General features: G+C 42.5%; 1 protein-coding gene across 2 annotated transcripts; it reads left to right on the forward strand.

The window, feature by feature from the left end:
- Positions 1-3,645: 3,645 nt before the first annotated feature.
- Positions 3,646-20,505, forward strand: LOC110500674 (CTD nuclear envelope phosphatase 1A). Of its 2 annotated transcripts, XM_021578165.3 has the most exons (9): positions 3,652-4,411; positions 4,767-4,909; positions 7,906-7,972; positions 9,692-9,810; positions 9,944-10,015; positions 13,624-13,740; positions 13,884-13,995; positions 19,048-19,132; positions 19,249-20,505. In XM_021578165.3, exons 1-9 carry the CDS (start codon positions 4,369-4,371, stop codon positions 19,307-19,309), a joined length of 819 nt encoding a protein of 272 aa, XP_021433840.1. In that variant the 5' UTR covers positions 3,652-4,368; the 3' UTR covers positions 19,310-20,505. The 2 variants fall into 2 exon arrangements, with proteins under 2 accessions (XP_021433841.1, XP_021433840.1); XM_021578166.3 differs by lacking the exon at positions 4,767-4,909 and having other exon boundaries at positions 3,646-4,411.
- The last annotated feature ends 835 nt before the right edge of the window (positions 20,506-21,340 follow it).

Here is a 21,340-nt window from a genome sequence, read left to right on the forward strand (position 1 = left end):
AAAGAAGCCACTGCTCCAAAACCGCCATAGAAAAGCCAGACTACAGTTTGCAACTGTACATGGGTACAAAGATCGTACTTTTTGGAGAAATGTCCTCTGATCTGATGAAACAAAAATAGAACTGTTTGACATAATGACCATCGTTATGTTTGGAGGAAAAAGGGAGAGGCTTGCAAGCCGAAGAACACCATCCCAACCATGAAGCACGGGAGTGGCAGCATCATGTTGTGGGGGTGCTTTGCTGCAGGAGGGACTGGTGCACTTCACAAAATAGACAGCATCATGAGGATGGAAAATTATGTGGATATATTGAAGCAATATCTCAAGACATCAGTCAGGAAGTTAAACCTTGGTCGCAAATGGGTCTTCCAAATGGACAATGACCCCAAGCATACTTCCAAAGTTATAGCAAAATGTCTTAAGGGCAACAAAGTCAAGGTATTAGAGTGGCCATCACAAAGCCCTGACCTCAATCCCATAGAACATTTGTGGGCAGAACTGAAAAAGCGTATGCGAGCAAGGAGGCCTACACACCTGACTCAGTTACACTAGCCCTGTCAGGAGGAATAGGCCAAAATTCACCCAACTTATTGTGGGAAGCTTGTGGAAGGCTACCCAAAACGTTTGACCCAAGTTAAACAATTTAAAGGCAACGCTACCAAATACTAATTGAGTGTATGTAAACTTCTGACCTTCTGGGAATGTGATGAAAGAAATAAAAGCTGAAATAAATCTCTCTACTATTATTCTGACATTTCACATTCTTAAAATCAATAAAATTTCAATCAAATATATTTATAAAGCCCTTCTTACATCAGCTGATGTCACAAAGTGCTGTACATAAACCCAGCCTAAAACTCCAAACAGCAAGCAATGCAGGTGTAGAAGCACGGTGGCTAGGAAAAACTCCCTAGAAAGGCCAGAACCTAGTAAGAAACCTAGAGAGGAACCAGGCTATGAGGGGTGGCCAGTCCTCTTCTGGCTGTGCCGGGTGGAGATTGTAACAGGACATGGCCAAGATGTTCAAATGTTCATAGATGACCAGCAGGGTCAGATAATAATAACCACAGTGGTTGTTGAGGGTGCAACAGGTCAGCACCTCAGGAGTAAATGTCAGTTGGCTTTTCATAACAGATCATTCAGAGTATCTCTACCACTCCTGCTGTCTCTAGAAAGTTGAAAACAGCAGGTCTGGGACAGGTAGCACGTCCGGTGAACAGGTCAGGGTTCCATAACCGCAGGCAGAACAGTGGAAACTGGAGCAGCAGCAGGGCCAGCTGGCCTGAGGACAGCAAAGAGTCATCAGGCCAGGTAGTCCTGAGGCACGGTCCTAGGGCTCACGTCCTCCGAAAGAAAGAAAGAAAAAGAGAGAAAGAGAGAGAGAATTAGATGGAGCATACTTAAATTCACACAAGACACCGGATAAGACAGGATAAATACTCCAGATATAACAGACTGACCCTAGCCCCCCGACACATAAACTACTGCAGCATAAATACTGGAGGCTGAGACAGGAGGGGTCGGGAGACACTGTGGCCCCATCCGACGATACCCCCGGACAGGGCCAAACAGGCAGGACATAACCCCACCCACTTTGCCAAAGCACAGCCCCCACACCACTAGAGGGATATCTTCAACCACCAATTTACCATCCTGAGACAAGGCCGAGTATAAACCACAAAGATCTCCGCCACGGCACAACCCAAGGGGGGGGGGGTGATCCTAACTGACCTAAGACAGGCAATTTTTACTTGGATTAAATGTCAGGAATTGTGAAAAACTGAGTTTAAATGTATTTGGCTAAGGTGTATGTAAACTTCTGACTTCAACTGTATATACAGTACCAGTCAAATGTTTGGACACACCTACTCATTCAAGGGTTTTTCTTTATTTGTACATTGTAGAATAATAGTGAAGACATCAAAACTATGAAATAACACATATGGAATCATGTAGTAACCAAAAAAGGGTTAAACAAATCAAAATATATTTTAGATTTTAGATTCTTCATAGCAGCCACCCTTTGCCTTGATGACAGCTTTGCACACTCTTGGCATTCTCACAATCAGCTTCACCTGCAATGCTTTTCCAACAGCCTTGAAGGAGTTCCCACATATACTGAGCACTCGTTGGCTGCTTTTCCTTCAACTGTAATCCAACTCATCCCAAACCATCTCAATTGGGTTGAGGTCAGGTAATTGGGTAGGCCAGGTCATCTGATGCAGCACCATCACTCTCCTTCTTGGTCAAATAGCCCTTACACAGCCTGTAAGGGCTTCATTTTCCATACTTGTACAAAACATTTCACTATGTAAACAATCACAATATAAATGCTCTAGAATGAAATTTTCCAATTCACAAAAGCTACATTAATTACATATTTAGAAATAAGACTATTACAAGGATAACATCTTTGAAGGATCATGTAAGAGACTTCTCTGACTTGATAATTTAGCAAAAATGTGTGTAGATTAGTCCACCCACACTGCCATTTCATATCAAATGAAGATGCCCACCGAAAATTTGCAGCAGCGGTAAACTTGCTGTTAATAATTTATCTGACTAAATCGTTGTTACATTTCTTATTCAATATATTGATGCCATTAATTTATACACTATCACTGTAACTTAGTGTATGTAATGATCGATCTATCAGTTGTAACGATTCAATTGGGAATAACTTTCATTAAAATGTCATATTCCTTACACAACATAATAAAGTTAGATTTGGCTAAACATTCATTGTAAGTATAAAGATTACCATTGTAATTTATAAGCTGAATAACCACGAAGATGTTATTGGAAAACCAATTGTGAATTTGTATTTTATTTCTATATTTAATATCACTATTATTGTAAATAAAACATTTGTGTGGAGAGAAGTTGTGCTTGTATAACAAGGACCAGCACATTACAGGTTGTTTATGAAATTTGACTAACTTAACAGGAAGTTTACCCACAGCATTAGGGCATTGGAGTAAAAAATGAAGCCCCACAATATTCTGGAAAATAAAATGTGGTATTATATTCAAAAGACTAAGGTTTTTGAGATACCTTTTAACCCAGTTCACTTTTGTAGTCTGGTTAAACAGCGTAAAATCTAAAACATTAATACCACCATCATACATCTTGTTGGAAATTACATCCTTCCTGACCTTGTCTGGCTTATTTTTCCCAATATTAATGAATAATAATTGGTCGAGAGTGGTACACATAGATTTACGAATCTCTTAATTAAGATGTAAAAATATAAAAAGCTTGAGATAAACCCTCAGCCTTTGACAACAGAACTCTAACCTGAAGAGAAAAATCTCTCGTCAACTATGATCATTTTAAAAATTTTTATATATATATATATATATTCAATTAAGCGATGTACATGAATTGCTTTCATTTCGTTAGTATTTCGTGTAATTTTGACACCTAAGTAGGTTACTTACTACATCTTTGACAGCAATTTCACATATTCTAGTAGTCACTGCATCTTTAAGTGCGCAAATTTCACATTTTACAATATTCAATACCAAATCTTACACTTGAGATTATTGCTCTACTGTATGTATAGCTACTGGAACCTGATTTTAATTACTTAAAAATGTACTGCTCGTTCACTTTTTGTTTGTCTGCTTTCCACGGGGACGTGCTGCGCGCAACCGTCAGTTTCGAATCGGTTTGAGAATACTTTTCTCCCCGCGGAAGTGACGGCAAGGCGGCTCGCAGTTCGATTCCGGATTTGCTATAGACTGCAAGCAGTTTTCATGTTGACGTTTGTTTGTTTTCCATCATTATTTTTCTTCAGATACCACGGAGCAAATACGCGCACGAATTACTGCTTTCAAATTGCAATGGCCGAAAGTTTTTTGTTATTTTAGTCAAGGGTTCAATCAAGGTGGTGGTCAGCCTACCGAGCGAGCTAGCTACTAGCTTGTCAGCGAGACGAGCTGCGTGGTATATTCTGACCGTAGCTAGCCAGATTGGCATTGGATAGCAGTCATCGTGCTAGAGTAACTAGCTACTTCTGTTTTAGCTATTGTTTTTATAACACAATTATTCTGCTACACAATGCCAATGCATTCCAATCGATGAGAGTTGTGCAGCAAGCGTGCAGAGGCTCTCACACGTTTGCTTGGTCTAGTTTGGTTGATTTGGACGCATTTGGTTCGTTTTGGAGAGGTTGTAGCGAAAGTATACCGATTCGACTCTTCGAAGCCTAGGCCGAACCAAATTGGTCAACTTTGTTGAGAGGGCTGGCTTGTAGTCCCTTCAATATCCTGTTCCTGTGTGGGTTCCCCGTGTGGTCGCCGACATGCTGAAGACCCGACAGTGTCTACTTGGCATCCGCACTTTCCTAGGTGTAACGTCCAGAATATGGGGCTTCTTCTTATACATTCTCAGGAAGCACCTACGCACGGTAAGCATTACCACAGATAGAACAAGGGTTAGGTATAAAACACTTCTTTGACATTATTATTGTGAAGTAGTTAAACCAACTCACTCCTCGATTCTCACGGTATTTTTGCTATGTCTGGAGAGTGGGTCCAATGATTTATACAACAAAAATAAACCCAACATGTAACAATTTCAAAGATCAGTCAATTTAAATAAATGCATTAGGCTATAATCTATGGATTTCACGACTGGGAATACGTTTGAGTCTGTTGGTCACATATACCTTTTAAAAAAGTTAGGGGAGTGGATCAGAAAACCAATCTGTTTCTGGTGTGACCACCATATGCCTCATTCATCATGACATCTCCTTTGCATAGAGTTCATCAGGCTGTTGATTGTGGATTGTTGTCCCACTCCTCTTCAATGGTTGTGCGAAGTTGCTGGATATTGGCCGGTGCTGGAACACTGTCATACAACTCGATCCAGAGCATCCCAAATATGCTCAATGAGTGACATTTTGGTGAGTATGCAGGCTATGGAAGAACTGGGACATTTTCAACTTCCAGGAATTATGTACAAGCATGGGGCTTGGCATTATCTTGCTGAAACATGAGGTGATGGCAAAGGATGAAGGGCTTGACAATGGGCCTCAGAATCTGGTCACGGTATCTCTATGCATTGAAATTACAATAAATTGATAAAATGCAGTTGTATTCATGGTACATAGCTTGTGCCTGCCCATACCATAACCCCACTGCCACCATGGGGCACTCTGTTCACAACGTTGACGGTAGCAAACCGCTCGCCCACACAGCACCACACACGCTGTCTGCCATCTGACCGGTACAGATGAAACCGGGATTAGTCCGTGAAGTGCACACTTCTCCAACTAGTGGCCATCCAAGGTAAGCATTTGCCCACTGAAGTCGATTACAACCCCAAACTGCATTCAGATCAAGACCCTGGTGAGGATGACGAGCATACAGATGAGCTTCCCTGAGATGGTTTCTGACAGTTTGTGCAAAATTTCTTAGGCTTTACAAGCCCACTGTTTCATCAGCTGTTTGGGTGGTTGTTCTCAGACGATCCCGCAGGTGAAGAAGCTGGATGTGGAGGTCCTGGGCTGGCGTGGTTACACGTTGTCTGCGGTTGTGAGGCCAGTTGGACGTACATCTGTGGCGTTGTGAGACAAAACTGCACATTTTAGTGGCCTTTTATTGTCCCCGGCACAAGGTGTGCCTGTGTAATGATCATGCTGTTTAATCAGCTTCTTGATATGCCACACCTGTCAGTTGGATTGATTGTCTTGGCAAAGGAGAAATGTACACTAACAGGGATGTAAACACATTTGTGCACAACATTTTAGAGAAGTTATTTGTGCATATGAAACATTTCTGGGATCTTTGATTTCAGCTCATGAAACATGGGACCAACCCATTACATGTTGCGTTTTATATTTATATCATGCGTCATTGGATAGGTGAGTCTGAGGCAGACACGCAACTTGCATATTCAAATGTCTTGGTTACAGCTGTCATAACCCTGTCACAAACCCAAAACACAATCAACTTAAATTAGAACCAATCATCTCACCAAGAGCACAAGCCTTATCAGATCCATAGTCTGGAAATGTGCTTCCGGTGGGGCTGTAGGAACCATTGATATAAACACAGACAGAACCTATGCTATGAACTCACACTAACCCTTAACCCACTGATTCTGACATTTGTTAATTGAATGCCGCTGCTCATATGTTTGTGGGTTAACTTTTGTAGCCCACTACTGAAGTGTGATGTGAGTGTTAAGGTGACAAAGAAAGGATCTTGTTCGACAGAAGTCTTTGATATATGGACTTGACCCAGAAGACTCTGGTCACCTACTAGTTCACTGATGCTCCTAATATAAACTTGACATTTTGAGGTGTTCAAGGCTCCACCTGTTCAAGTAATGCACAGTCGGGTCGGGTGATGCATATTGTTTGTTTATTATATACTGTCTTTAGGCTGTAAACTCAATGCCGCGGTATCAAATTATTTAGTTTCCGACTTAGTTTTGCAGCGAGGGACGGGGAGGTGTTACGTCTGAGTATGGTGTAATATTAGTTCCAGTTTATTTAGATTCTGGGTTAAGAGGGTAGTCCACATTAGGGCCAAAGGGTGAGGGATTACTGAGCCACAAAGACTACCCTGCTACTGTTCACTTTCACACACACACACGGTTTAGTCAAGCTCCAGTGTTTACGGCTTGTACTGTATTACCTAACAGTGATACATTGTCACTGACGAGAAAGCCTAAGGGCCTAGTCAGTGGGTTGCAGACACAGTGTTTGGATAGAGATACTCTATGATGTGTGGGGTTGATGTAACACATCATGTAACACATGGTGGGAAATAATTTATTCCACAATGTAGCAACCTGTTACTCCCCTGAACGAGTGGTTTAATGTTACTTCTCTGGAGGATGATATTACAGGTGCGACGGTGGTTTTCCCACTCCCAATGACCAAGGTGACGACGGGCCTAGGTGTCTGGTTGAAGCAGGTTGCACATTCATACAATAAAGAGCCTGGTATGCTGTAGCCATGTAGGTCTAGACCAGGGCTCTCCGACCCTGTTCCTGGAGAGATACCCTTCCGTAGGTTTTTGCTCCAGGTTGGAGGGCTGGAGAGTGTTTCCTGGGTTAAGGGGGTGGCATACAGACAACACCCCAGGGGGTACAGAAAGTGGGGCTGTGGGTTCCCCCGTGGGTTCCCCCCATGGCTTCCACCAGCTGCTCATGAACTTGCTATCCCTAGGCCTGGTCAGCCGAGCCAAGCCCCACAGGGCATGAAACGGGCCTGGCAGGGAAGCGCTGTCTAATGGTTTTGGACAGAACACGTTTTTTTCCTGGCCCCAGTCAGTCACCCTGCGGGTCTCCCTTTTCCACTTGGTCCCCTATTCTAGTGACAGCTGCGGACAGCTGGGGGAGCTAAATATAGCCCTTATGGAAAACAGGGCCCTGGGGCCACTGAGTCTGAAAACTGTCAAAGAAGCAAGGAGGGAACCATGAATGAATGAATGAATGAATGAATGAATGAATGGAGTGAAGAAAATGGGTGTGAATAATCTGATATTGCTCCCTCGTCACATCCTTTCCAACAGGTGTCTCATCTGCACTGACGGGTGTAAGCAAATTCCCAGTAGGCATCCACAATACTACATAGTGCTGACAAGTAAATGCAGCAGGTGTAACCACAACTTTTCAAATGCACACAAGGATAGCAGCATAGGTAGCAGACAATGGAATGACGAGGGCTTTTACTGTAAAGTGGAGTTTGATGCGTTACATCCTCTTGTAATAGTTATCTATAGCTTGGATTGTTTTTGACATTTTTAGTCCTGCAACATGGCCAATACTAGAGTAACCAAACGTAGTCTTCTGTTCTGTTTTCAATTCTTGCATTTTATGCTCGCAGATGGACTCTGTCATTGGCTGAGTTTACTATGTTTAATCTCTTTCGGTCTGTCTTTCTTTCAGGTTATCCAGTACCAGACAGTGCGGTATGACACTTTACCCCTGTCCCCTATCTCCAGAAACAGACTCAGTGAGTATATAGTCCACTTGTCTAAATTTGTTTAGTAATGCCTGTAAACCGATCTGCAAAGAAAGAGCTGTAACTTTTTCAGTTATTTTTGTATAAACAAAAATATAGACAAACAAGCAAAGTGAGAAAATATTATCACAAATACAGAACACACACACACAAACAAAAATGAAAAATCAACTGGTACAATCTGTACAAGGAAGCTAGTACAACAAAGTGATGGGCATCTAATGGTATACATATTCAAAGACAACCTACTGTATGTGCATGAAACACAGGTGCTCTCGGGGTACTAGGAGGTCCAAATACTACTGTTTTAAGAGCTTGTCTCAATAAAGGAAAACGGGGGACTGTGCTTTCACAAATGTGGAGAAGTGGGTATACTCAAATTTTGCTTAAAAAAATCAGAAGCGGGGGGGGGGGGGAGTCGTTGACAAGCTCTGCTTTCCCAAAGTTTATACAATTGGATCTTCTAAGTTCACAACAATGCGTAATTCTCATCCAGAGACCATTTTTTTAGGTCCAGGGAAAAACATTTCAAATATAATTTTGGGAGGGTGTAGTTGCCCTTTCATTTAATTGCTAACCTAGCAAGAGACCGTTTTGCTAGCGGTGTTTCTGTACAATGTAGCAAGCCCTACAATTTAGGCTACAGGTGATGGCAGAGTTTGCAAAACAAATGCCCTCCCGATTGATACAAAGACCTACTTTGCAGTCAACATTTTAATTGGGAAGGTTTTTGGGGAAATCATTTTGAATTTAAATTTGAACTGCCATGATGATCGAATTACGCATCGCAAAGATTCAACTAAGATTTAGGACCAAACTTATTGAATAACTGGTTTGCATACCCATTGTTGCCTAAATTAGCATTTACTGGTAGATATAATAGATTGAAACATCTTTCCTAGCCTTCCGGCTACCGATGTGAGCTGCTCAATGAGAACCAGTTGAGAGCTACATGCTCTTGCTGCCTGATATTCTGCTGAAACTAGATGTGTGCTGCGGGCATGTGGATATATTTCACGTGCTTTGCGATTGTGTAGGATACTTTGTGTATAATTTCTCTTTTGCGCTATATAATTGATACGGCGTATATACTTGCACTATACTATTGTGATACACATCAGTGGGGATTAAGTAATGTGTGTGTGTGTGTATACACAATGCCCACTGGGAGAAAAAAATATATATACCTATACCTACATATATAGCCTCCCAATACACCACTGAACATATCACAGATATCGGATACCTTCTGTTGAAGCTTGTGTTCACAAAACATATGTGAGCACATTGGCGCAAACAAACCATTTTGTCACTTGTGTAAGATGGTAAAATCATCGCTATTACTGTTATGTTATTTTATGGTCTTATAGATTTTGACCTAGCATGGTGTGTGTATTAACTAAGCCATGTTCAAGCTAGTGCGGCCCATTGTGCACACAAGCCTCTCTCCTGTTTCCGTAGCGACAGGCAGCTTGATGTACAGTACGCCCCCTGGACAGGACACTAGTCTCTCACAGGGACTTGCCCCCCAATCTTCTTTATGCTGAGTGCCAAGCAGAGCGGCATCAGGTCCTATTTTTTTTTGTCTTTGGTATGATTCGACCAGGGAGCGAACCCCCAATCTCGGGGAGGACAATCTAACCACAAGGCTAAGTTGGTGAGGTATATATTATTGAACAGGTAATAAGCAGGTGTGTGTTTGGTATTCAGATGCAGTAAAGAGGAAGATTCTTGTGCTGGATCTAGATGAGACGCTGATCCACTCTCACCACGACGGGGTCCTCAGACCCACAGTGAGACCCGGCACACCACCAGACTTCATCCTCAAGGTAAACGCATGCGTGTAGAGAATTGGGGGGGGTAGCCAAACCTGGACCCTCTGGTCCAGAGGCAAGCATGCTGCGCGTACACCCATCTGACCCAAGATGATATTACTCCTAGTCTGTTTCCTCTCTCTTGCAGGTAGTCATTGACAAGCACCCTGTCAGATTCTTTGTACATAAAAGGCCGCACGTCGACTTCTTTTTAGAAGTGGTGAGTAAAAGTTAGCAGTTTTTGTCCTTTGTCAACTATGAGTTCTATTTTGTACGTCAGTAGCTAGGTTCCCATCCAATTGGCGACTGATTTTCATGTGAAGAGTCTAAAATCCTCAAAGAAATGATGCACGTTTTCCCACCAGTGGTGTTTCTACCAAATTGACTTGTAGCTGATTAAAAAAAATATATATTCGATACCTGAACTTAATGTTCAATGTGTTTACATCGCATTTTCAACTTGAGTGATAGTTTTGTCACAAACTGTTGCATTAAATAGCAAATGTGCCTACTCTGGTGTTGACACGTGGCCAACAGCTGGCAGATAGTGAGGGTAGACTAGTAATGAGGTTATGGCTAAATCAGTCATGCATCGATCACCATGTCACCAGAATCAGACCCTCAATATTTTATTGAAAAGGAGCATCAAGATCACCATGCACTTTCACCACCCTGTGAAGTTTATCTTAATTTATTTCATATGTAGCCTAATAAACTGCATTGTTTCCAGAGTCGTAGTGGGAGGACCACACAACATGTCATCGCGTGACTTGATATGATAGTTTTATAGTAATAATAATTATTTGTGTGTCCCTTACTGGAAATGTCTCAACAAACAGGACAGCATCACCAATTGGTGCATAAATGTGGATACGACAACACATGTGGATACAGTTCGTAATTCAGTTAGTAAATTCTCTGGGGGAGGGGCATCAAGCAGTTATTTATTCAGTTGATTTATACTGGTGGGAATGAATTATTTCTGGGCTCTGTTGGTTTTGTAAAGATGGACTCCGTGTCGGCGGCCTGATGGTAGGAGCTGGTACTCCTGGTTGAGTGGGTGTGTCAGGTTGGTGGCGGTCTTGCCCTCACCACTCCAAGAGCGCTTTCATGTTCTTGAGATGAATTTAATTTACAGCTTTACTACTATTTTGTGTAGTGGGTTTTTATTTGCGATATACCAGGCTTTGAAACCGAGAGTGATGTCTGAGCAAAGGATGTGTAGAATATGGTTGTTATGCGTTTGTAAATTCACCTTGGCTATCAACTCCGATTTCAGATCACTCTCATTTGAGTGCAGAGTGCAGAATAACTGATGAATTTACGAACACGTAATATGAATATGACTGGAGTCAGTGAACGTCGGCAAAAAAAACCATATTGTTGTCATTGGCACAGTTAGTCGCCAACGCTCTAGATAACATGAATACAGCCTAACTAGCTCTGCTAGGGTGAGTAAAATGGTCAGTTGAGGGGTTCTATTAATTGTGTCTGGAAGTAGCTAGCTAACTTTAGCCAGTTAACTTGGGTTCTGACTGTGAGGTCAGAACGCTCGGATCAACCCTACTCCTCGGCCAGTGTGTCCAGTATGCACTCTGAATGGTCCGAGAGCGAAACGCTCTGAATTTACGAACAGCCTGAGCGCACTCTGGCACTCAAGTACATTTCCGAACACCCTTATTTTCCTCATGAAATAGTCATTTTCTGTTTTTGTATATCTGTGATGGCATTCCAGGAGAGTTTTGAGTCAATTATAGTTCAAAGATATTTGTATTGCTCAACTGACACTATTTGTTCTGAGTCAATGTGGATGGGCCCGCAGTCATCTTTTATAGTTTTAAAGTCATTTCCTTGGGGGGGGTTTCACATTAAGAATGTTTTCCTTGCACCATTGGGTGGAGTGTGCTATTTCTGTCCTGTAGTCATCCTTCGACCCCTTAATTAGACCAACGATTGCTGTATCTTCTGCGTACTTTACTGTTGCACATTCTGATGTTATTTGGGTGCAATCATTGGTGTAGAGCAGGGGTGGGGAATTTGGGACACAGTGGCTCGTGGGTCTGATAATAAAAAATAAACATTGTCTGCGTCCCTAAAAAGTTGCCCATCGCTGGTGTAGAGGGTGAACAGAACCGGTGAAAGGACGCTGGTGTAGAGGGTGAACAGAACCGGTGAAAGGACGCTGGTGTAGAGGGTGAACAGAACCGGTGAAAGGACACTGCCCTGGGGTGGTTAGTGGGTCCGGTGTATTCACATTGAACCTCACTGTTATGACACAACTGGTGAAAATACCGGATCCAGTTGATTAGAGGCGCAAGTTTTTTTTTTTTTTTTTTACGTGTTTTTTAACCAGTATATCAAGGTGTAATAAGTAGAAGGCAGATGAAAAATCGACAGTTCTGGCATTTATCTGGGTGCATGTAGATTTTATGGAGAAGGAAGAGCAGTCCATCTTTATCTCTGTGGCCTGGTTTACATGCAAACTGGAATGGGTCCAGTAGGCTCTCCATGTGCTGGAGAATGTGTCCCAGGACAGTGCTCTCCAAGCATTTGATTATCACCGAGGTCAAGGAGATGAGACGAAAGTCATTCGGGGATTTTGGATTATTCATTTTAGGAATGTGCACAATGGTTGCAGTTTTCCAGAAAAAAGGATTCTGTGTATGTCACTGTTGCCATTTACACTCCCTGATAATCCGCACGCTTAGACCATCAGTCATTTATAGGAAGCCTGTCTGTTGTTTAAAATCTAGGAAAAAGGTATTTAGGTTCATTGGCTAGGTTGTTGTCATTTGTTTAAGATATTTCCATGCCTCACTTTCTTTGTTATTTTCAGGCGTGTTTTCCATTTTGAGTTTGTAATCCAATTTATTATTTTTTTATCTATTTTAATGTCTCTCTGTATGGATTTCATCAGTTGTCCTTCGTCCACATTGCTTTTCACTTTTGGTCAATTAACTGTTTTAGTTACTTAGTTATCCAGGGTTTTACATTTTGGAAAAATGTTTAGTGGTCTTTACTAGAATTACAGAGTTAATGCAACAATGTAGCTATGTAGTCAGTAATAGTTCAGTCCTTTTAATGTTTTTGTTCGTGTCACAGAATTTCTTCCAAATGGTAGCCAAAGCAGCCTTTCAACATGTCCATATTTGTTTCGGACCAGTCCTTCACATACCTTTTTATACAAGGTTCCTCAGATTACATGTTCTGTTTGTAGCTAGGTGAGAGCAAAATGGAATTGCGATCTGAGTCCCCAAATGGTGCTGTATGCTTTTATAGCCATGCTTGGTACTTAAATAACAGCTCTCGTGGTTTTCCATTGCAAGTGTGGCAGGTTACATATTGTTAATAATTGTTTAAGGTACAGCCGTTTTAATATCATTGCAGATGAGTTGTTTGGGTGCCTCTGGTGCTACGTTCTCCAATCTCCTGATGAGATCATGGATTATGTCAGCAGCCTTGTTGTAGTTGGCTTTGGTGTGTATGTATGTATACACACACATATTTTTGAGCATTAAGGCGTTTCCAGCACCATTTCTCATGCAATTCATTTTACCGACACAAAGATCCCACCATGTAGAAGGAACAAATGATCTGTCAGCATTTAAAAATTGTACCAAAACTTCCTGTTTCCATCCACAGCTGTTGTGATAAAAAATATAAAAAAGTTTTTAGTTATACAAGATGACTAACTCTCATAACTGTGGATGGAAATGTGGTTATTGTCAATGATGTTTACCTCTGTTCTGCTTGGCCAGTTCTTTGACTGTAAATTATGGTGTGAGCCTTACATGTATCCCTGGATGTGTGTGTCACCCCTGTCTCCAGGTCAGCCAGTGGTATGAGCTGGTAGTGTTCACAGCCAGTATGGAGATTTACGGCTCGGCAGTGGCAGACAAGCTGGACAACAACCGGAACATCCTGAAACGCAGATACTACAGACAGGTATCACTCTCCCCTTTTCATATAAACACAACTGATTTATGTCCATCCATAGTGACCTAATGTACTCTCTATGGAGATTGATCGATTCTATTGTGTATTTGCAATCTGCTTACATCCTGTGTGTATTTTCCCTGTGTCTGCAGCATTGTACGTTGGATCTAGGTAGCTATATTAAAGACCTGTCAGTAGTACACGACGACCTGTCTAGTATCGTCATCCTGGACAACTCGCCTGGAGCTTACCGGAGCCATCCAGGTGAGACGACACACACACACACATATGGCGGTCCTGTATGACTCAGTTGGTAGAGTATGGCGTTTGCAACACCAGGATTGTGTGTTTGATTCCCAGGGCCACCCATAGATAAAATGTATGGATGCATGACTAAGTCTCTTTTGGATAAAATCAAATCCAAGTTTATTTGTCACGTGCGCCAAATACAACAGGTGTTTCACCTTACAGTGAAATGCTTACTTACAGGCTCTAACCAATTGTGCGAGAAAAAAAGTGTGTGTGGGTAAGTAAATAAATAAAACAACAGTAAAAAGAGACGAGTAGCAAGGCTATATACAGACACCTGTTAGTCAGGCTTATTGAGGTAGTATGTACATGTAGGTATCGTTAAAGTGACTGCATATATGATGAACGGAGAATAGCAGTAGTGTAAAAAGAGGGGTTAGCGGGCAGTGGGTGGGACACAATGCAGATAGCACGGTTAGCCAATGTGCGGGAGCACTGGTTGGTCAGGCCAAATTAGGTAGTATGTACATTAATGTATAGTTAAAGTGACTATGCATATAAGATAAACAGAGTAGCAGTCCGGGTAACCATTTGGTTACCTGTTCAGGAGTACTATGGCTTGGGGGTAAATACTATTGAGATGATGCAACCGATGCTCTCGGTGTTGCAGCTGTCGAACCTTTTGAGGATCCCGGGACCCATGCCAAATCTTTTTAGTTTCCTGAGGGGGAATAGGCTTTGTCGTGCCCTCTTCACGACTGTCTTGGTGTGTTTTGACCAATCTAGTTTGTTGTTGTGGACACCAAGGAATTTGAAGCTCTTAACCTGCTCCACTACAGCTCCGTCGATGAGGACGGGGACGTGCTCGGTGCTCCTTTTCCTGTAGTCCACAATCATCTCCTTAGTCTTGGTTACATTGAGGGATAGGTTGTTATTCTGGCACCACCCGGCCAGGTCTCTGACCTCCTCCCTAATAGGCTGTCTCGTCGTTGTCCAGGCCTACCACTGTTGTGTCGTCAGCAAACTTAATGATGGTGTTGGAGTCGTGCCTGGCCATGCAGTCGTGCGTGAACAGGGAGTACAGGAGGGGACTGAGCATGCATCCCTGGGGAGTTCCAGTGTTGAGGATCAGCGTGGCAGATGTGTTGCTACCTACCCTCACCACCTGGGGGCAGCCTGTCAGGAAGTCCAGGATCCAGTTGCAGAGGGAGGTGTTTAGTCCCAGGTTCCTTAGCTTGGTGATGAGCTTTGAGGGTACTATGGTGTTGAACGCTGAGCTGTAGTCAATGAACAGCATTCTCACATAGGTGTTCCTTTTGTCCAGTTGGGAAAGGGCAGTGTGGAGTGCAATAGAGATTGCATCTGTGGATCTGTTTGGGCGGTATGAAAATTGGAGTGGGTCTAGGGTTTCTGGGATAATGGTGTTGATGTGAACCATTACCAGCCTTTCAAAGCACTTCATGGCTACGGACGTGAGTGCTACGGGTCTGTAGTCATTTTAGGCAGGTTGCCTTTGTGTTCTTGGGCACAGGGACTATGGTGGTCTGCTTGAAGCATGTTGGTATTACAGACTCAATCAGGAAAATGTCAGTGAAGACACCTGCCAGTTGGTCAGCAAATGCACGGAGCACACGTCCTGGTAATCCGTCTGGCCACGCAGCCGTTTGTATGTTGACCTGTTTAAAGGTCTTACTCACGTCGGATACGGAGAGCCTGATCACACAGTCGTCCGGAACAGCTGACGCTCTCATGCATGCCTCAGTGTTGCTTGCCTCGAAGCGAGCATAGAAGTGATTTAGCTCGTCTGGTAGGCTCGTGTCACTGGGCAGCTCGCGGCTGTGCTTCCCTTTATAGTCTGTAATAGTTTGCAAGCCCTGCCACATCCGACGAGCGTCGGAGCCATTGTAGTATGATTCAATCTTAGCCCTGTATTGACGCTTTGCCTGTTTGATGGTTCGTCGCAGAGCATAGCGGAATTTCTTGTAAGCTTCTGGGTTAAGAGTCCCACACCTTGAAAGCGGCAGCTCTACCCTTTAGCTCAGTGCGAATGTTGCCTGTAATCCATGGCTTCTGGTTGGGGTATGTACGTACAGTCACTGGGGACGACGTCCTCAATTCACTTATTGATAAAGCCAGTGACTGATGTGATGTATTCCTCAATGGCATTGGAAGAATCTCGGAACTTGTTCCAGTCTGATAGCAAAACAGTCCTGTAGTTTAGCATCTGCTTCATCTGACCACTTTTTTATAGACCGGGTCATTGGTGCGTCCTGCTTTAATTTTTGCTTGTACGCAGGAATCGGGAGGATAAAGTTGTGGTCGGATTTACCAAATGGAGGGTGAGGGAGAGCTTTGTACGCGTCTCTGTGTGTGGAGTAAAGGTGATCTAGATTTTTTTCCCCCTCTGGTTGCACATTTAACATGTTGATAGAAATTTGGTAGAACTGATTTAAGTTTCCATGCATTAAAGTCTCCGGCCACTAGGAGCGCAGCCTCTGGGTGAGTGGTTTCCTGTTTGCTTATTTCCTTATACAGTTGACTGAGTGCGGTCTTAGTGCCAGCATCTGTCTGTGGTGGTAAACAAACAGCCACAAAAAGTATAGCTGAGAACTCTCTAGGCAAGAGTAGTGGCCTGCAGTTTATCACAATATACTCTACTTCAGGCGAGCAAAATCTAGAGACTTCCTTAGATTTCGTGCACCAGTTGTTGTTTACAAATATGCACAGACCGCCCCCCCTCGTCTTACCGAAGTGTGCTGTTCTATCCTGCCGGTGCAGGGTGTATCCTGCTAGCTTAATATCCATGTCGTCATTCAGCCACGATTCCGTGAAGCATAGGATATTACAGTTTTTGATGTCCCGTTGGTAGGATATTTGTGATCGTACCTTGTCTAGTTTATTGTCCAATGATTGCACGTTGGCGAGTAATATTGACGGTAATGGCAGCTTTCCTAGTCTTCTGCGGGTCCGGACGAGGCATCCGGCTCTTTTCTTCCGTAAGATATGGCTGCAGGAACATTATGTACAAAAAAAACACATAATAGCACAATTGGTTAGGAGACCATAAAACGGTGGCCTTCTCCTCCGGCGTCATTCCTAAAAAGAGCCTGCTAAATGGCATATACTGTATTCTATGCATTTGTATGCTCCTGTTCAAAAGTTTGGGGTCACTTAGAAATGTCCTTTTGAAAGAAAAGCACTTTTTAAGTCAATTTTAATATAACATCAAATTAATCAGAAGTACAGTGTAGACATGGTTAAAATTGTAAATTACTATTGTAGCTGGAAATGGCAGATGTTTTATGGAATATCTACATAGGCCCATTATCAGCAACCATCACTCTTGTGTTTCAATGGCATGTTTTGTTAGCTAATCCAAGTTTATCATTTTAAGACTAATTGATCATTAGAAAATTGCAAAAGGGTTATGTTAGCACAGCTGAAAACCGTTGTCCTGATTTTAAAGAATCAATAAAACTTCTTTAGACTAGTTGAGTATCTGGAGCATCAGCATTTGTGGGTTCGATTACAGGCTCAAAATGGCCAAAAACAAACAACTTGCTTCTGGAACTCGTCAGTCTATTCGTGTTCTGAAAAATGCAGGCTATTCCATGCTAGAAATTGCCAAGAAACTGAAGATCTCGTACAACGCCGTTGTACTCCCTTCACAGAATAGCTGTCTCTAACCAGAATAGAAAGGAGTGGGAGACTTCGGTGCACAACTGAGCAAGAGGACAAGTACATTAGTGTCTAGTTTGAGAAACAGACACCTCAAGTCCTCAACTGGCAGCTTCATTAAATAGTACCTGCAAAACACCAGTCTCAACGTCAACAGTGAAGATGCGACTCCGGGATGTTGGCCTTCTAGGCAGAGAAAAAGCCATATCTCCGACTGGCCAATAAAAATTAAATATTAAAATGGGCAAAAGAGCACAGACAGTGGAAGATTAGGGGGAAAAAAAGTGTTATGGACAGACAAATCTAAGTTTAAGGTGTTCGGATCACAAAGAAGAACATTTGTGAGACATAGAAAAAAATTAGAAGGTGCTGGAGGAGTGCTTGACTCTATCTGTCAAGCATGGTGGAGGCAATGTGATGGTCTGGGGGTGCTTTGGTGGTGGTAAAGTGGGAGATTTGTACAGGGTCACTCCATTTTGCAACGCCATACCCTGTGGACGTCACTTAATTGAAGCCAATTTCCTCCTACAACAGGACAGTGTCCCAAAGCAATAAAGATTTAGGGAAGAAGTAGTCAGCTGGTATTCTGTATTTCATGGAGTGGCCAGCACAGTCACTGGATCTCAACCCTATTGAGCTGTTGTGGGAGCAGCTTGACTGTGTGGTACGTAAGAAGTGCCCATCAAGCCAATCCAACTTGTAGGTGCTTCAGGAAGCATGGGGTGAAATCTCTTCAGATTACCTCAACAAATTGACAACTAGAATGCCAATGGTCTGCAAGGCTAAAATTGCTGCAAATGGAGGATTCTTTAACGAAAGCAATTATCTCAATAAAAATCATTATTTATAACCTTGTCATCATATTGACTTTTCTATTCGTTTTGCAGCTCATTTCATGTATGTTTTCATGGAAAACAAGGACATTTCAAAAGTGACCCCAAACTTTTGAACAGTGGTGCATTTGTATATCATTCTAGGTCATATCCTTGTAGGTGAGCTTAGATAGTTGTTTTTAAACTAAAAAGGTTGTGAAATCAGTTGCATTCAGCTTGCTGGGTGTGGGTGGAAGGTTGCCAAGCAGCTCTTGCACGTTTTACGCAAACAAACCACGCACAACAATTCAAATGTTTCCTATAGAAAGTGTGATTAGTCTTGTGACAGGCTTGTGAGAATCAGGGTAAGTTGGCATCTATGAAGGGACAACACTGCGCACCTTAGTAATACAAGGAATGTTTTGTTGATTTTCTAACCGCAGATAGTTTTGTCCTACTCACCTGATTTAAAAAAAATAATAATTTTACCTATCAAATATTATATTTCATAACTCTCCTACTTTTGTCACTCAGAAGTACTCTCCTTTGTTTCCAAATCTCTGTATTTGCCTTTTAGACAATGCAATACCTATCAAGTCCTGGTTCAGTGACCCTAGTGACACAGCACTCCTTAACCTGCTGCCTATGCTAGATGCACTTAGGTGAGTATTTCATGTATTCAGACTGATGGATGAGCATCCTGCACTGTAGCAGTGTTTTTTCCATTTACCTAATAGCATGAGAAATGTATTACTCTGACAACTGTCTTCTCTCCTAGGTTCACCGCTGACGTCCGGTCCGTCCTCAGTCGAAACCTCCACCAGCACCGGCTCTGGTGATTGGCTTATTCTGCAGGGAGGGTTTGGCTGATTAGCCCTCTTTTTAAACCCCTTCCCCTTGCCGGCTCCCATCGCTCCTCCGTTTCCACGCAGTGGACCTCTCCCCTCACCCCTCTCAGAAGGGGACAGAGGAGAGGAGAGTCGCAGCATAACATGAAACAAGGGATGAACAGAGCGAGATCTGGAAGGCCAGGAAACGACTGGGGGGAAGCCAGCTTTTCTTTTTCTTGTTTTCACTTCTTTATTTGTATGTTTTTTTAACAAAATGGAGTCTCAGCCTTACAGTTCCTGATACTGACTCTGTGTGTGTACGCATGGGGCTGCGTTTGTGTACGTTGGGCGAATGCTCACATTTGTACGTCTTGCTAAACTTTTGACGTTACAAAAGGAGAAGGAACAGCAAGGCAACGAACGAGACAAGTTTCCACCTTTTGCTTCTTACCCTGGACTCTGCACAACAAAAACAACAGGCAATGGCCTGTAATTTTACACACTCTCTACTTGGTACTGGACTTTACTTCACTTAAGACAGCCAAGAGCAACCAGACAGGAGAAAATGGACGATGATTTGTTTTGAATGGGGGGTTTTGGGGGAATATACTCCCTGTCAATCAAGGTCATTTGTGTGTCAGGGGTTACCGCTGATTAAGACGTTCTACATAACAGATCTCTGGATGAATTATAAATCAGTCTAATTTGTTTTATCAAATGACTGACATGATCATGTCTATCTTGGATGTGTTCCCCCAAAAAGGCTTGTAGGATACATCAAGATGGAAGTATGGACTAAAGAAGTTATGAAAGAAAATAATGGCTAAAAAAAACTTATTTGGATGGTGGAACCTTACTCTTTAAATTTCTCATCTTTCAGTTACTGTGATGTATCGTATGACCTGGACATCTCCGTTATTGAAAATCTTATGCCTGATACCATTTCAATTTGAGATTTGCACTTAATTTCTGGATTTATTTTTTTTCATTTTTCAGCTGCTGATTTGAAGCAGAATGAGCAGCCAGCCACCTGAATGTTTTACCTGCTCCCTTGACCGTATTGGTACCATTGTCCGCCACCTCTGTCTTCAATGCCATTTGAACCATTTCAATCTTGTCAAGGCTCCAGTCATGACTGCTTCTTTTTGGTTCAGTCCCCAGGTCTGTGTTACTAATAAAACACTTGTCAGTGTCGACCACTTTTACCTGGTGCTCCTTTTTAATTCACTTTCCCTGGAAAATACTTGAAAGTAAAGTCTGGATTATACTTTTTTGTTAGCTTGTCTCTTGACAATAGAATGCCTTTTGTGTGAATATACATAACTACCTACGCTGGAAAGAGGAACACATGTTGTAAATTGCTCGTATTGCAGTTTTATTCCAGATAAGTAATCGTGAAATTCTGCTCAATGAGTTCCACAAATATTACAAGTCTTCTGACACTTGACTGCTCTCATGTGGTAAGATTAATAACTGCATCGCTTGCTCTCGTTCCCCTTAGTCGTGGCCTCCGCTTGACTTGAAGGCTACCTGTTGAAGTAGCAAGGCACGTCTATTCCTATCCAGGCTGGCTGCTGGAGGGCAAACACACTGCTGGTCTATGCTTTCCTTCTATTCAGGGACGGGCCTAAGAAAACAGTGCGTGAACTCTAGCTGATCATTTGCTAGCAGAAGTGAACTAAAAACAAGTACAAAATATAAGAAATGGCTCAAATTGGAATATGAAACTGGTATTACCCCCCCCCCCCCCCCCCCCGGATACCTTACGTTTCAATCTTATGATCAGACTACTTGTACTGGTATTGTGACCGTTACCATTTTATAGCAGCAGCTACATCAGCTGACATATGACTGAAGCATATAATGACTTCCACTTGTGTAACTGCCCACGCAAACTGCTACATGACACCCACCTTGAAGCTTAAGTGTGAATACAAACTATGGGAACATTGCGAGGAATTATTACAGCCCCACAATAACTAACTTCCAGCGCTGTCAAAATTAATAATTTATTTCAGACATTAATTTGGCAGTCTTGAA

The sequence above is a fragment of the Oncorhynchus mykiss genome, chromosome 21 (assembly GCF_057628025.1).
Source record: "Oncorhynchus mykiss isolate SJ-2025 chromosome 21, ASM5762802v1, whole genome shotgun sequence".
NCBI lineage: Eukaryota > Metazoa > Chordata > Actinopteri > Salmoniformes > Salmonidae > Oncorhynchus > Oncorhynchus mykiss.